At 35.9% G+C, this 14,374-nt stretch overlaps 1 protein-coding gene across 6 annotated transcripts in view; it reads right to left on the reverse strand.

Moving 5' to 3' along the window:
• The window catches only part of LOC126743426 (heterogeneous nuclear ribonucleoprotein K), a 192,130-nt gene that overhangs the window by 19,565 nt on the left and 158,191 nt on the right, over nucleotides 1-14,374 (reverse strand). For all 6 annotated transcript variants that reach the window (XM_050450518.1, XM_050450519.1, XM_050450521.1 and 3 more), the window contains 2 exons: nucleotides 1,518-1,646; nucleotides 1,253-1,407 (listed from right to left, as the gene is read on the reverse strand). In XM_050450518.1, coding sequence (XP_050306475.1) covers nucleotides 1,253-1,407; nucleotides 1,518-1,646 — 284 coding nt within the window. The remainder of the gene's footprint in view (nucleotides 1-1,252; nucleotides 1,408-1,517; nucleotides 1,647-14,374) is intronic.

Below are 14,374 nucleotides of genomic sequence, written 5' to 3' on the forward strand. Positions count from 1 at the left end.
AGAATTATACTATTAAATTGTCGAAATCTCGTTTGAACCCTATAACTGTTGCCCTTCTCAACGTTATTGCATTTTTCAAATTTCATAAACACATTGTTCGGGTTCAACTGTGGCATTTCTGTCCAGTTAATTTGGTGTTGTCTCTTAACCTACGTTCGTTTTTTGCTTCCTTGGCAACCCTAATGCAGGCTCTCGTCCGATAATGGGACCAGTAAGTTCGTTCCCTTTCTCATTTTCTTTCCACACAAGGCTTACATTCTTACCTTTTTTCGGCTATAACAGCTTCGAGTGTAATGGGGTTGAACGACTGATGATAAGAAAGCCAGGGCTGCCAGTTATTATTACGAACAATCTGCACAATGTCAGAGAAACATATTCGAGAATTGCAAAGATTTCCGTTGTAAGACTCCCCCAATGGATAGAAGATCTCTTGTCTTGGATTTTCTCCAAACACTCGTGTTTGATCCGTTTATGTACCAGATCAGATCCTACGATCACCGTCGTCTTACTCTTACACAAAACTTCGAAGGGTGAATGAAAGTTAAATTTGGCAATCATGTGATCCAACAGAATGTCTAATGTTTTATGTGATTGTTCAGATTCTTTGATGTCCTGTCCTATCGAGTTGACTGTTATTATATCCCATCCATTGTAGTGGCATAGATGATGTGTGTGTGTATTCTACTTAGCTCCTGTCTAGCTGTAATTCGCAGTTCTTTTTGGCCACCACGCCGGGACACTGGAAGATCTAGTGCGCCTCATACATGATCGGAGGTCAGGCGTCATACCTTACATGTTGTTAGTTTATACTTGATAACGATTGGAGACACTTCCCAACCGAAACATCGTGATAAATTTAAGATAAATAAAATGGATGTTAGAAAATTAGATTTTACTAAAGCAGGTTTTGTTTAATTTGAATAATGCGGGAATGAATTCGAAAATCTTGTATTTTTTAATACCAGTAATCTGGCATAGATCATCCTTTACTGAAGGCATTGCTGTTGATGAAGTACCTCTCGATGAAAAAGGAAAATATGCTATAAGAGAAATGTTGTGAGCACCATCTTTAACATCATTCAGATATGTGTAAATTAATTGAATAAAATATTTGAATAACTCAAATTCGAAATGGACCATAATAAATCCGCAGTTCGTTTCTACTGCAACCAGGATACCTCGTACATTTTTCAAATAAATGATAAACCCAGGCTTATAACAAAAATATCATTTAATAAATTTTGAAACTTACCGTCCACCACGACCTCCGCCGCCGCCTCCACGTCTGTCATCGAAATCACGTCCGCCGCCTCCCTGCTGCTGACCACCCCATCCGCCATACTCGTTAGCGTAGAACTCGTCAAAGTTATGCGGGTCATAAGGGTTGTTTATCCCCTTAATCGGGCTCTACGGAACAAACAAATAATAAGTATCGTAAACTTGTCGAGATTTACGGTTAAGAAAACCACGAAACCGTTATTTAGCGAAGGAAATTAGTTTTTTCGCGGGCAATTTACCTGCTTAATTAAGGTGAGCACTTCGCGTAAAGTGTCGATACACTTGGCCGCCTCCCCGATGATTTGAATGACGCGGTCCGTGCTCTGGGGCGCCGGATTCGAGAAAATCTTGATTTTGGTGCCAAGTTTCTGAAATAGAGAAAATGTTACGTTACGATTAGATTATTCGGATGTAATGTAATAGTTATTTTTGTAACAATCGAATCGAATGTTGTGTAAACCGATCCTTTTTTTATATATGGTATGTAGTAGCTTTAAAGCCAAAGATAATAATTTTGATGTTTTTCTCTTAATATTTACAATAATTTATTATTCCTCGAGTTTCTACTAAAAAAAAACATGATCTTTTAACTGATCAACTGACAGCTTAATTGCAATGCATATATGCATTCAGTTCATAAACATTAAGTTTCATTCGATTTAATTTTATAACATTAATGTTAAAAAAAAAAACGAATCCACAGAACTAATGTAATTTTAGTTTAAACTCAAACAAGTCAGTAATAGTTATAGAGTTATGGCTTAAAATGTAAATAATGCTTTTAATTCATAAACGCCTTCCTTTGCTATTGCTACAGCGATGTATTTATCAATCTGTCATAATGAAAAGAATAATTTCTTTAATTTTTGTGTGTTTGAAACGGCACGACTACAACAGTAATCGAGTTAATAATGTAAATATGTTAAAAGTGTTAGATAACGTGTGGAACGTAGATTACTGAAAACAGGTTCCATCTTTGTGAAGGCAGAGCCAAGTACAAGTCTTCGAATTGTGGAATCCCAACTTCATTTCCAAGAACATACAGTTCACAGATTATTAAGGAGAAATGGTCCCTATCCATTTAGACCTCGAAGACCTTAGAAGTTTTGCATGAAGGGGTTTTTGTTGCAGAACCTAAATAATCCACACTTTATTGAAAATATTTTGTGGACTGATGAATCTACCTTTACTGAGACTGGTGCCATAAATACTTAAAACCTGCATGAATGGAGAAATGAAAATCATCACTTAATAAGTTGTAGTATCTCATCAGCGACGATGGTCAATGAATATTTGGAGTGGGTTGTTCAAATGATGTGATTGGATTATGTGTTCTATCGGATCTATGTTCAATTCCTAAATGAAAATTTACCACTGCTATTACAATAAATTGTTGGTTTCAACATGACAGCAACTGCACATTATGGCCTACAAGTGAGATGATTCTTGAACAAAAAAAATTACTGATAATTAAATTGAGATATTTTCAAATAATTAATTTAATTAAAAAGAAATATTTTTATTATCAGGTGGATTGGAAGAGGTGGCCACCTAGATCCCCGGATCTCAATCCCTTGGATTTCTTCTTCTGGGGCCTCAAGGAAAAAGTTTATCTCGAGTTCGTTGTAGATCCTGAAAATGTTGTATCTCGAATTCATGCTGCAAGTACGAGGCAACTTATTTGAGCACATTTTATGAGACCACTTATTTTTTGTTTTTAATGGTAGGTTATTGTTAATAAAATAATTCATTGATAATACAGTATAGTTATTTATTGTTTTTTTTTTAATAACTCGATAACAAGAATCGAGAATTTTTCCCTCTTGATTTTCAATTTGTAATAGCCCCTGTATATAATTCCAAAAGCATAAGCGTCAATTTTGAGACATCTGTATATTACCCAAAAGAACTGTCAAAATGTCATTTCTTTACTTGTCTAAGTATATACAAAATACATATACTTGCATACATACTTTACATGATACCTATACTAAAAAAACCGTAAATTTATCATAATTATAATATTTTTTCTTTGTCAAATTTATATTTTTTTATGACAATATGTGGTAACAATGGATTTTTTCTAGACGGTATACTCATTTTGGATTGGTCATGGTAAATAGCAATTACTTCGTTTTAAAATAAGCAAAAAATATCTCCAAAATCTTTCTATCCATAATGATAGTACTCTATTTTGTATAATTACCCCTATGAACTTTGTGCCAGTTCATTGGTAAACGTTACAGTTATCTGAGAAAACAATTAATCAGCATTTTCTGTTTATTATTGATGTAATTTGTGGGTAACTTATTGGAAATTCACCCTGAAAATTTTGAGCAGGGTATGTAATTAAAGACGAAATTATTCAAAAGGGCCGATGTACTAATTTCGCAATATTGGGAAGTATATTAGAGTCTATTTTGTCTCATTAAGCGCTTTTAGAGGTGTGTTACATCTCGTTTGGTGAGTATTGCAGAATTGTAATTTGAATAGTTGTTTTGTTAGAAATTTGGAAATAGTTGATGAATATATTCCGTCTATATATTATATACATATATATAATATAAATTATAAACAATAAGACAATGATAATTTCCTTACTTGATTGAATTAATTAAATCCGTCTTATTATTTATTAATTAAGATTTCTTTTTGAACTTTCGAAATACTAAATATTTCCTGAATTTGCAAAATATTTCTAGTCCACAAAAACACACTCAAAGGAAGGGAAATGGAGGGATAAGGAAAGGGTTTCAAATTATATATGTTGTAAAAAAATGTTTAAATAAACATAATTCGTATTTTTTAAATTAGAAACTTATACGAATTAAATTTGTGGGTATTCATTTATAATAAAAATCACTATAAGCCTATTAATGAAAATATGATTTACATTTTTAATCTCCTTTATCCAGGAATACATTTTGTCAGGCTTAATATATATGAATTGCAATTTTTTTTGTGTAATTAGCAAAGCGGATAACGTTAAAATTACGAGAAAAATAATGTGAAGAGACAAATAAAATGATTTTTACATTTTTCGTAGACCTTTAATTTCTTCAAAATTGCTGTTTTATGTTTTTGTTTTAAACCCCTAAGTAAATAAACATTTTTATGTAGGTCCACTTTTAATGTAGAATGAAGGATATGTGCAAGTAAGGATTTCTAGGTTTTGAGGCACTTAAGCACCATAAGTTAATTTATAGCATTTTGTGGTAGTTATTGGTAAATTATGACAAGTTCTAAATATTATAGATTCATGATCAAAACATTCTTGCAACGGAACTATTTATATAGGTACATAAACAGGTAGGCTATTTTTTCTCTCCAAAATTTCAGGTAATAAATTAATTGATCTCAAAAAAATTTTTTTTTTGTTAGTAATTTTGCATTATTTCAGATTCAGCTTTGGTTTTAACGTTGTTCGTGAAAAATACCGAAAGAAATCACAACATTCTATCAATCTTCTACATCCAAGTGGAAATCTCGGCGGGCCATCAAACACTTACATAATAAATTTCAGTAGTAAAGCTGGGGAAAATTGCGAATGCCAGCGCAGTGACTCCGTGGCGTGCATACTAAACCTAACTCAGTTTTATTTCAAAACTTTCCTGGACTCCGACAAATAATTTTATTCGGTTTTTATGATCGATCCGCCGTTCAACGAGCAAACTTTAATCATGACTTATTAATTTTACCTAATTAAACCATAAAAAACATTGACTCAGCGAGTACTCTCAATAAAGCGAACGGTAAAATCCGGTATTAATTAACCCCAAACGTAACTCCCGTCGCCATAAAATATTAATTACCGAAAATAAAAGCCGCCATATTTCCAACTTTATTTCTGGGCGAGTCGTTAAAGTGGTTAGTTGTCTTCCGACGGGAGAGGAAAATATATTCGGAAATGTCAAATATTTGCAACAACCCCAAAGCTAAAAACCAATATCTTACTTTATACATGTTTCACTAAAATTTTCATCCAACAATGCCATGGTTTATTCTGATTCTGATCAGACTATTTACATATAGTTGCAAAAAAAGTTCTGAATATAGAAAAAGCTTCTAAAACACATCATCACTATCAATACCAACAAATGATCAGCCAATAAATATTAACTAAATTCCCCTTTTTATCCCCGAACAGCAAACAAAGACGCTTCATTACAAACACTTACCATGACAATGAAGAAATGAAAAATCACCCGTAACGTATTCAATTTATATAAAGTGGCGCCCGGGCGCATCCATAATCAATTCCAACCTATTTTCGGAACTTTTCGACTCAATTTATGTACATAAGGTGTTACGTGCCTGGGTCTCCTGCCACCATATTTCAACGCGAGCACCCGAAAAGTTTTGTCTGTAAGGGTAGGTTAGAGACTATCCCTCTTAAAGATAAATGGAACAATAACGGTGTGTTAGAAGTTACGAATGACTTGCAGTTAATAAAATACTTTAACTTCGATTTTTAGGGTGAATTCTATCAATAAAAGGAGATGATCAATATAAATCTGACGAGTTTCATGTCTGGTGCCACCATTTATGACTTTATTTAATTAAGTATCTACCTTATGGTCTCGTTCCTCACTTGATACATTTTAGTGTTGTTCAGAAATGTAGAGATGAGTAATAAGCTACTCAAAATGAAAAAGGAGAGACTATTTTAAATCATAATTATTATTATAACGACAAATATTTCACGATTCAAACTTTTAGTGTGTACTCTCTACTAATTCTATATCAGGAAAGGAAATGATTTTCGGTTGTTGGTTACTTTTTTTTTACTTCTAGCTACACAAAAAACAAAAAACATTGAGATAATAAAATTATTATTTAGTTTCACTTTGCCTTACTTCGTGATAGGTATTAATTTTTAAAAGTTTAACAATGAATGTGGATGTATTGGGTAGAAGGAGGATACGTAGTGTATACCTCAACTAATTTCAAGTTGCTAGAGCAGTGCCATTGAGCGAAGTAGGGTATTCAAGGCGTCGTGTAGCCCAAATGAAAAACCAGAACTTGGAATCGTTACCAAACTTACGGCATAGTAAGAAGAGCCCCTTATCCCAGTCGACAAAGGGCAATAACCCTGAGAGAAGATAGTTTTTTACGACTTTGGGCAATTAGGAGTCGCACCGCTACTGCTAGAACACTGGAAAATCGCCTTATAGAAGCTACATGAACGCGAATTTCGGAGCAAACAATAAGAAACCGACTTCACGAAGGACAACTCCGTGCCAGGCGACCTGCTAGAGCCCCAAGATTAATCCCAGCTCATCGAGCAAATCGTAGAACTTTTGTCAAGAGCATTTTAATTGCAATTTAGAGTGAGAATTATGGAGACGTTCCGGTGAACGATATTTGGACGACTGTGTGCAGGAAATTGTTTTATTTGGAGGTGGATCAATAATACTATGGGCTGGTATAACTTTGACAAGACACACGGACCTTGTGGTATTTCGGGAAGGGACTTTAACAGCTATCCGTTACATAGAGGAGATATTAGAACCTAATGCCGTCCCATTTGCCCAAAATATGGGCGCTGGGTTCATTCCACAGCAAGATAATGCCACGCCACACGTAGCCAGGGTCGTGAGAAATTTCCTACAGGAGCACAATATTATAATGTCATGAGGCGGCCAGCTAATAGCCCGGATCTAAGTCCTATTGCAGATGCTGTATTAACGATTTACGAGCAATTACCACAACAAATAATTAGAAATTTAGTGAAAAGCATGCCTCATCGTTGTGCCGAAATTCTTAGAGCCAGAGGTGGACATACTCATTATTAATGTACCTTTTAATTTTTTCCCAAAATAAATTTTATTTATTTTTGACACTTTAATTTGTATTTTTTTAATCGTATTATCAAACAGCTTTTTGAAAACAATTTAAATAAATTTTAATAAAGGCACCTATAAACTATTTAAAAATATAAATGTTTGACAAAATAATACATAATTTTTTACTAATTGAATTTTAAAGACGTCTCTTTATTCATTTTGAGTATTTTATAATAAGGAATTTTTGTCAAAATTTTGTGGTCGTCCCTAGGCGCTGGTAAACTTTATGATCTCTATTAAGCTTAAAAGGAAGAGAGGTCATAAAGGCACATATTGCAAATACTTCTTAATATAGTAACGCGATAGTAGTAACAGAATCATGTTATTCACTTCCCAGTTCGAAAAAAAATACGAAAATCCATGCATTAGAAGTTTTTTCACCCAAATTTCTGAAAATCATGTTCTAGAAGAAAACCCGTTTCAAGTAACTGAAGTCATAACTTTATGTAAGTTCACATATCATCCTGATTTTTATTTTAAGTTTCTTTATAGTGTTCTTCAGTTTTCATTAAAAAAAAAAAAAACAGACGCAAATCCATCATATTTTGATAAAACCCCCACAAGATTTTCGTCTTTTTGCATAAGTAATAAGATTTTATTACTCTATATATGCCTGAAACGTAGCATAGTGAACATGAATATTTTATTCATCACTTGCTTACCCAATACATGCATTATGTATCAGGATTTCTCTTAACATTTCAGTTCCATGAGAAACCCTTCAGAGAAAATTAGATCAGAAATGGCATCGTCTTGTTATACTACTTGTGCTAAAAAAACAGAACTGCTTACTACTTACAAAATTACCTATAAAAACTTACTTTGCCAACTGGTTAATAGAACTCGCGTCATAAAAGAAACAAATTAATGAAATTATACGGACAATTGCCGAACGAGATTGTCGTTTACGGGAGCGATAAAAAGTAACGACCCTCTCGCGTCTCGTCATCAGAAAAAGCGAAAATTTGCGGAAATTTGGTGGGAAACGAGGAGAGCGTAACGAAAGCCGCGGACTAACTGAGCAGAACAGCGGTGCGTGACTCTGTCGAGCAGTTTTCGATGGAAATCGGCAGTGTGTTGGAGGGCACCCGGTGATGTACGAAGGCAGGTGGAAAAGTGAAAACTCTCCCTGGGTATATCGGTTGAAATTAGGGTTTGTTAGAGGATGAATTTTATTCATATTTAATATTCAATATGAAAATGAAAAACGCTGTATGGATATATGTTGGTGCAGTCAAGTAGGATACTAGGACGTATGTCAATCTATAGATCTAATGGCTAGAACTATTTTTCATTCTAGTTATGAGCCTGGATGGAACTTTTGAAGCAGTAAATTAATTTTGAGTGATTGATGAGCCTTGGCAAAGCCACCCTACTTGAGAATGAATTATTTGTCGGGTTTCTTGATTCTGGGAACTTTTTTTCCTGTAAGATTCGCGGACGTTGTTATTCATGTAAATACATTCTCCGTTTTGTTGACTCAAACATTATAGTTCAGCAGACTTTCCGCTTCCTTGCCTTCTTTCCACCGTAGTTGAAAGAGAGATATTTTTTATGATCAGCGTCGAAGTTTTAATTTTATTCAAATGTATACTTTATATTCAGTATCATGGAAATTACACTGTATAGATACAAGTTGGTGCAGTTAGCAGGCAAAGTTCAATTTTCACTCTTTTAGTGCCATTTCACTCTAAACTATCGCAAAGGATCTTAATAAAATTATGTTTTTCTTATATAATTGAATAATATTTGCTATAATTATACTACTTGCAGATGATTTTGGTTGATAAAGAAAAAATAATGAAAATTTAATTTGTTGCGGAGATAAGTCTTCCTGCCTTTTCTAACCCGCTATAAAATGCCGTGCATTTAATTGGCCAAGCTTTCTGGCAGTTCTTTCCATTTCTCTCTATTTCATGCTCTCTCTTCATCCAATGAAAGTTTTCTAAAAAAACATTGGTTCTATTAGCAAAAGCTGATATTTTTTATGTAAAGTTTTTTTTTCATCTTCACCAGTTAGTTTATCTAGTACTAGTTGATACTAAGCGATCCAGAGATCCTGTAAAATAATTTATTGCTTGGCAGAGTATGTTCTCTTCCCGATATAGCGACGTTTTAGGCGTCTGCTGCGAGAAGATCTTGCGTGTATAGCTCTAGGTGGGATGATTTGGGCCAGTTCGGAAGAGCACTTACCGTGACGATATCAATAAAACAGAGTAAGGTCCACCACCATCTTGCTTTACGCCAAACTTTACAAGGCTCTAATTATCTCTGGATCTCCCTATAAGGCATATTCAACTTTTTTCGATGGAATCAATAAGCTTCAATGAAAGACACATTGAAGCTTATTATCCAGGGTGCAGAGCTCCATATGTGAGAGCAATACTCAAGAGGTGGACAAATCTGAGCCTTTTAAAGCATTAAAAGCTGTTCCGATGTATACGGCATTTTCATTTTCCCAAGTTTTTGAGAAGCCGATTTAGCTATTTAACTACATTTGTCCGTATGCCAAGACATATTACTTCTAACCTCCACACAAGGCAAAGTAAGCTCGAACATGATTAGGCTTGGAGCGTCAGAGGCAGCCTTATTTGTAAATACAGCAATTAGATTGCAGCCACCCTACTCCAAACTAAAATTAAGGTCGGCATTAATAGTCTGTACCAGGCGACACCTGTGACACTGGGTCTCGGTTGAAGTCATCTGGTTGCGTGACTTGAAAGATGACCAATGTACTGTCATCAGAAAAGTTGTAAATTGGATTAGAAGTCTTGTCGAGAAGATCGTTCATATATAACAGAAAGAAGATTAGAGACAAGATGCCTCCTCGAGGGACACCAGCGTTAATTTGAAGCAAGATGTGTTCATCAACGTCAACTAACGAATGGATCGGTTCTCAAGGAAGCTTCCAAGCCAACGAGAGTTTGCGGCAAACCATAAAAATACTGTTTAAGAGATTTTCATGCCAGACCCTATCGAATGCCTTTGAAATATCCAGAGCTATTGCACGAGATTCACCATTTTTATTGATCACATCGAATCAAACATGCCTGACATAGGCCTACAAATCGCCAGTAGACCTAGGTTTTCAAAAACCCTACTGACGGTCGCAAACGATGCTGGTGGACTCCAGCTGCTTCAAAATTTGCTGGTTGATAAGTTTCTCCATTACCTTGAGTAAAACAACCGGATGGTAATTGATGGGCACCGTCAGTTTTTCCTTTATTGGGTATCGGTCGAATCTGCGCAATTTTCCAGTCTCCAGAGAAGAGACTTGTATAGAAGACTAGAAGAGACTGTATGAAAGAGAAAACTGTTTACAAAACGGTGGTGTCAGTACGACCGCACAGTTTTTTAATACTATTGGCAGTATTCTATTAAGCCCGGTGGCCTCGTTAGTGTTCAAGCCTTTGAGATTTTTTTCAAGACCTCTGTGACAGACGACTATCTCTGCTTTCAAAGAAGCCTTTCTTGGCAAAGTTGGTGATGTTTTGCCTTGTGGGACAACGGTAGAGTTTGATGCACCTTTGATCTGACCTAACAAGTCTGCCTTTTCCATCCACCATCTCCCCTAGGCAATGGTGGAAATTTTGAAACCTTGACCAACTGCTTGTGCTACAGACGAGAAGGATTTTGATCTGTTTGGGCAATTGAGAAGTTTGTTCTTCACGGTCTTATTATATTTTTCTATGCTGGAAACGAAAAGAGGAACGGTTTTAAATGTCTCCAGTTGGATGATCTATCATTAGCTCTACTAGCATGAGTTATCATTAGCTCTACTAGCATGAGTTTTTATTCCTAGTTCAGATGTTGCAGTTATTCATTTTTGATCTGATGTTCCTAGTGGTGCATGTATGGTAATATCATAAGAGTCAGGATCCGTCCCGAGAAACAGGCAAGCAAAGTCTCCCTGTTTATTAGATATTCTGCTTCTGTATAAGCTGCGTTAGGCCGTGACTAATCGAAAAAAGACTCCCGTACTTAGATACTTTGCTAACAGATCGTCGATTTTATTAGCAAGGTCGGTGAAAAGCCTTCTTTAGCGTGTATCGCTGGGTGGTCTGAAGAGGAAGCAGAAGTACTTTGTCGATATTTCGGTTATTATTTTGAACGACATCGAACCCAGGGAATTCTTCCCGCTAGTAACTTGCCTCACTTGTGTTAGTATCCTGTAATTGTGATCTGAAAATCATGTGCCAATACACCAACAAGGGGTCTTCTGCATCTTAAAATAAGTCTTTTACATAACCTTATTTTATATTCTTCGGTACTTCATACATAATACTCGTAAAAACTGTAACTTTGTTTAGTGATCCTAAGTTTCACCAATCGCTACTTGGAGCTTTATAGCCACTCCATGAGTTTCTAAACAAAAATATTTTTTTCTTAAAAAACCGACATTTTACATAGATTCCTCCCCCGCAGGAAAACTTTTAATTCATTTTCACAGCGACCGCTTGCCTGCATGCCAGCCAGCAAGTAACCGCCAGAGGGATATATGTGTCAAATAAAAAGTCCCCCGGGAAGTCATCTTCGCCGGCAGATAAGGCTCGTTAGGTGAGATGCAGGTGTAGGATAGCAGCTGGGGGTTAGAATAGCGGTTTCCACCGTGTCATACGAAAGAAGACGACGCGGATCGATTTCAATGGGGAGGTTGTCGGCCTGAAGCTACATGGCGCCGTTCTCCTCCACATGCGATTTTCATAAGCACCCACCTGTGTCGAGGTAAAAATCACGCTTGGATCAGCGATTTATCGGTTTTTTGAATGAGGTTAACTTAATAGCGTTGCTTGACCTGCATCGCTTCGGTTGCTACCATTTATCGTGGCTTTAGGCGAGGACATCGTATGATAATTCCCATACCACAGAGGCTTTTTGTTGTTAGGTCGAGCCATGGGATAAAACCGAATCCATACGAGATACATTCTTTTCAACCCAGTTAAACAATTTAATATTCTTTTTTCTTAATACTACGACTTCAGAAACACCCCGTACATGTATAGAACATGTGTTATCCCTCATGTATTATACTTCGCCCCTAATTACTATACATTGCAGGTATAATTGCTTGCTTTCACCCTTTTTTGCGTGTTTGTGGTCGCACAATCTATCATTAACTGGCATAAACCATATGCCAAAAACATATCCCTCTTTATGCCGCAACGTGTTTAAATTATAATACAATATGCTTCACAAAAGGTTGTACAGAATAAAATGTTTTATTAAAATATCTTATTTCTTTTATATGGTGGCCAAATTTGACCCTTTTAACAGCCGAGAAAAGGCGATAAAGGATAATATTAAATGGACAGATTACGTATTTCCCTTTTATGCATTAATATACGGGCAAGGCAAGCAGATTGCGGTTGTAGGCCGGCAGCAGTATTAGGAATTCATTCATTAGAACTTGAGAGACTGGTAAAGTTTTGCTATAAAACATTCGGAAGTTAGGGATGTTATAATGGGCTACAGCTTATAAATAAACCCGTAATTTTGTTATGTGAATTTTCAGATAATATATGACTGTCCATATGTAGGAATAAGAACTGCGTCCGAAGGTTTGTAAGGCAAATAATTAAAGAAAATTAAGCAGCAGACATAGGGAACGTTTTACGTCGCCATATTGATAACTAAATGGCCCAGACTTTCTGATTGTAATTTCATATGGAAAGTTCAGGCCAGGGACACCTTACCTTAGATCAAAGCCATCAGAAACCAAATACTTCATTAGTGACACTTAGTAGTGAATAATAATGATTTTAAAAAGCCTTATTGAAAAGTCGTCGATAATTTTTATTATTCACCACCAGACCAATTTTCTTACTCTCGGGCAATTGTTTAGTGACGCTTTTTTAAATCTGACGATTCGGCAAAGAAAAACAATAGATTGTAATTCCAGTGTCATTTCCTGATCTAATACACCTAGTCTTTTTTCTTTGGAACGAATCTCTTCCATAAAAAGGTTCGTAGTCTTCATTGTCAAACAGAGCTACCAGCTATTGGTATTATTCGGAGTGTATTAACCTGTATCTGTTGTGTTATTGTTTTGTTTTATCGCTGACTTTCTGTTGTTACAGTAAACAAAGATTAAAAATGGTTCGTACTTACAAAAAAACTCTGGGAGCCAGAACTTACCGGAATTACTCAGAGAAAGCCTTGCGCCCAGCGGTAGACGCAGTAAATGTAAGTATGTCAAAAAAAAATAGCAACTGAAACTGAGCAAACAAGGGAAAAATTTTCGAATATTCAAAAATAGCTTCCTAAGATCTGATTTTTTACAATCATTTATAAAAAGACACCGCATTTAAGCGTCAGAATGCCTTCAGACATCAAGAGATCCTGATTATCAATGATAATATTTTACATTTATTTAATAATATTGACATAGCAATTAGAGAAGTGAATAGCTTAAATTTGTATAACTGTGACGAAACGAACGTGAGTGATGATCCTGGCTACAGGAAGGTGGTGGTGCTTAGGAACGCAAAGAGTGGAAAGAGTTTAGGAGCGTTTCCGTGCTACCGTCAGTTTAATGGTTTGTGAGCCAATGAACAAAGCGGATGGTTCGACATGAATCCAAAATGTGTTTCTTCCAGCTTCACGTCAAATCCATCAGAGTGAATAACGACAAAGTGGTAGTCGTTGGTGACAACCTGGTAAGCCACTTTTCACACCAAGGGTGGTACAAATACTATCTACATAACTCCCTTCCGAGCCAAGGCCGCACATTTAATGCAGCCCCTTGATGTGGCTGTATTTGCCCTAATGAAAAGAAAATGGGGAGATTCTAGATCTGTGGAGAAAGGAGTCTCGTTTCCAAGGCTGTACCCAAAAAGACCAATTTCCGAACCTACTGGAGGAGTATCTACATTAAGGAAAGGGGTAAATTAAAATGCGACAGAGACTCTCATATCAGAATTTAGGGCACTTGCTTTGCATTCTGCAAATCCTGACGAGATTTTGAAGCGCATCCAAGCGCCTAATGTTTCGGAAACTCCTACAAACGTTCTTGAAGAATTTTGAACTAGAGTCAAAGAACCGGGATCATTTTCATCTAGGGTTTTACCATACACATAGCGACGTCCTAACAGGAAGAGCAAGAGGTAAAAAAAGGGAACCTCCCAATGTGGTATCTGCATGATTAATTGGAAAGACTACAAAGGCGCAATTGATTGGATATAATGCACGAAATGTCGCGCATGTATTTGTGGCCCTGTAATAAACCAGCAAAGAGTACGAATACTTATTTT

The sequence above is a fragment of the Anthonomus grandis genome, chromosome 12 (genome assembly GCF_022605725.1).
Source record: "Anthonomus grandis grandis chromosome 12, icAntGran1.3, whole genome shotgun sequence".
Lineage (NCBI taxonomy): Eukaryota > Metazoa > Arthropoda > Insecta > Coleoptera > Curculionidae > Anthonomus > Anthonomus grandis.